Here is a 3,583-nt window from a genome sequence, read left to right on the forward strand (position 1 = left end):
CCATCTGATAAGTTTACCCTCTCGTCATCTTCTTCAACGCTAAGGTAAGGTAGCAATGGTTTTCAATATTCAGATCTTTACCTAGGTTTTTTCCCTTCTCAAACTAGCTAGGGTTTTTCATGAGTTTATATTAATATGGAAGATTTTTTATTTGGTTCACTCATTTAAGTAATAAGATAGTTGTGGTTTATATGACTCAATTGCTTATTTTTTACTGATGTATCGTGGTAGATGAATCCCAATGGATCCCAAGGTTTCGGTGACTCTGCAGCTCCAGGTCGTAGGTTTGCTGGTCCGCATGGCGGTCGTGGTGGACGCGGGGGTGATGGTCTTGGTGGAGGTAATGGTGCTGGCTTCCCTGTTGGCCGTGGTGGTGGCCGTGGTGAAGGCGCTGGTGGTGACATGGGGCTTCCCTTTGCTGGAGGACATGGTGTAGGCCGTGGTGAAGGCGCTGGTGGTGAATTTGGTCTTGCCTTTGCTGGTGGACGTGGTGTAGGCCGTGGTGAAGGCAATGGTGGTGAAGTTGGTCCTATATTTGGTGGTGGACGTGGTGTCATAAATGGTGAAGGCGTTGGTGGTGGTCGTGGTTATGGCTTTGGTGGTGGATTAGGTGGGGGTCATGGTTATGGATTTGGGGGTGGACTAGGTGGGGGTCGTGGTTATGGAATTGGTGGTGGCCATGGTGGACTGAAACAAGAACTTTTTTAAGTATCTACTTATGAATCAACGAATGATGCAATCAAACAAACAAACATAAGTATGAATGATCAGAATGTAATGCAAGGTGTTTCAATTCCCTTATGATGTTGTAGCATAAAGGATGTCAATCCATAAAGAGTGTGATATGTAAGCAGTCAAGATGTGATCAATGCATTCAAGTTAAGCCAAATATCAAGTGTATTTGTTTCTAACAACCTAATGACAATAATGAAATGCAATGAACTAAGGCAACTTACGACAATACTAATGTTGAATTAAACTATAGAACAAGTGCAATAAACAAGACTAAGCAGAATTAACTAATAAGCAGAAGAAAACATGAACAGAACAATGCATAAGCAAGAAAGTAAAATGGAGCTCGACCTAGCACTCGGTCGAGTGCATGGTCGAGTGGGAGGTCGAGTTGACAAGCGAATGAACAGAAACAGAGCAAATAATGAAAACAGAGCAAACAACAAGCAATTAACAATACTTAAACAGGGAAATCAATAAACAAAGAAAATCCTAAGGATGGATTCATGGGATGGACTCAAGCTATGGCTATCTAAATTGGTCAACAAACCTCAATCAACAATGAGCTATCTCTAGACAATGATCTTCTAATACATGTTAATCCATTCTCATGACAATAACAATCAAGCCAAGATACTTCTTAGACCTAGTTCTCACTAGCTATTACATATCAAAGCAGGCATTAAAACCCAGATCATCAATGTCAAAAATCACTTTAAACATCTAATCTCTTAGCATGCTTCATGATAATCTCTAGCATTAGCCTTATCTAACAACTTAGACATTGGTGTGATGCTAAGAAGCTTAAGATCTATCCTTACCCTCTCAGTATAAGAATAGCATAGAGCATATCTAATCTAGAAGAGATATATAACAATCAAGCTTGACCAATCTAAACAACCATAACCTTTACCCAGCCTAATCCATCCCTAAGATCCTAAGCCACTAATAAGATCTAAAAATCATCATGAAGAACACAAACCCAGAAATTAATGAAACTATCATGACTAGAAAGATGAGATAAAGATGAACAATATTGAACAAAGAAGTGAAAGCAAATATTCAACAGATTCAAAGTTATGAAGGTTACAAATCTATGAAAATCTAGAGAAAAGATAAGAGATGATGCAATAAAGTAAAAGAAGCTAAAAATGGCAAAAACTAGGTTATGAGGTGGCTACATGGTCTCCAGGGTCTCACTTTTTTCGGCCACAAGTGCAAGTACACATATATATATTAAAGAGAGAAAAGGCCTATTTAGCTAGAGGACAAAACAGAGAGGCGGCAGTCAGCTCGACCATGTGCTCGGTCGAGTGCATGGTCGAGTTGTTGGTCCGTCAAGTAGCTTCAGTCTTCGATCTGGCATGATATCTGTTCAGTAAAATCCGTATAACTCTGGCACAACACCTCCGATTGACTTGAAACCACCGGCATTAGAAACATAACTCCATGTTCTACAACTCTCATGAAGGATGCAGAAGCTGAATCGCAACGGAAGATCTTCATTCGGATCGATCTTTGAGGAGCTCGATATATTCATCCGACGGAGTACTCGACCGTGTGCATGCTAGTGCTGTGGTCGAGTGGACTTCCGAACCTTCCTGATATTCCCTATCCTCTTGTTTAGCTCCAGAAATAACAGCAAGTCCTTCCTTACCCTTTTAGAGCTCCATAATACCTAATAATACTCCAAATGCACAAATGTGTGCAATGCATGCTTCTAAACATCCTAAGTGCATATTTGGACAGAAATGGTGATAAAAGCTAAGGAATCACTTCTATATGATGCAAAACATGAACTAAACAAGGCCTAAAATATGGTAAAATATAGTGACATCAACACCCCCAAACTTAGTCTTTGCTTGCCCTCAAGCAAATAAACAAGACATAAGTAGGAAGGTGAGGTTTGAAAGTGGGATCTTAGAACCTAACAACTTACTAATGAGCTATCTAGAATCAATGTCCAAGTTACTAGTACTATGATGCAAGGTGAATGAGCTGTACTTAAAACCCTTAGACAGACCTATCACAACCTCTACTGATTCAAGCCTTAGATATCCACATGCATTCAAATCAACCATTTCCTTTAACATTCATTAATCAAGAACATGAATCAATCTTATGCAATGCTTAAACTCATTTGGCTTGGTAATAAAGGTTTAGAGACAATGATGGTCCTTTTTTAGAGTGGGGCTTATCATTATCAAGGTTCTCTCATAAAAAATAGATTGAGCTTTAGAAGAAGGCTAAAGGTAAGAACACTTAGACATATACAAGAACAAAACCTTGTCTACCCAAAGGCACCCAAAGTGTTTATCCTATCATTCTAAACCCAAATGATCCTATTTCTACCCTTTAACTTCTTCACTTCTCTTTCACCCTTTTCTCTTTTGATTTTAAAGTCTTAGGAGAGGTTTCTTATTTGATCTTTTTAGTGGAATGGGGGTTTCTTACTTTATTGCTATGGTTCTCTTTTCTTCTTATTCTTTAAGACATAAAAGCATTTTGCTATACTCTTCTTTTCTTTCTTTCTTTTCTTTAACTAGAACCATGTTTAATCCACTCTCATGGAAAGAAACAATCAAACCTATGCAATTCTAGACTTGTTCTCACAAAGAAAAGAATCTACACAAGCAGGCATTAAGCAATACATCTCAAACCAAACAAGACTCCTAATCTCTTAGCAAGCCTAATGGTAAGCTCTAGATCTAGCCTTATCTATGCTCCTTAGACATTGGTGTGATGCTAAGATGCTTGAAATCAAACCCTACCCTCTCAGATATAGGATCAGCATTAAGATCATCTAGCCTAGAAGAGATCTACAACAATCAAGCTTGACCAAATCAAACAA

General features: G+C 38.8%; 1 protein-coding gene across 1 annotated transcript; it reads left to right on the top strand.

The window, feature by feature from the left end:
• On the top strand, positions 232-708 carry LOC104728229 (glycine-rich cell wall structural protein-like). Its single transcript, XM_010447246.1, has one exon. The coding sequence runs from the start codon at positions 232-234 to the stop codon at positions 706-708; it is 477 nt and encodes a 158-aa protein (XP_010445548.1).

This window comes from Camelina sativa, chromosome 11 (genome assembly GCF_000633955.1).
Source record: "Camelina sativa cultivar DH55 chromosome 11, Cs, whole genome shotgun sequence".
Taxonomy (NCBI): domain Eukaryota; kingdom Viridiplantae; phylum Streptophyta; class Magnoliopsida; order Brassicales; family Brassicaceae; genus Camelina; species Camelina sativa.

Excerpts from the sequence above, each read along its gene's own strand:
- LOC104728229 (XM_010447246.1), top strand. The coding sequence starts at position 232 with ATGAATCCCAATGGATCCCAAGGTTTCGGTGACTCTGCAGCTCCAGGT.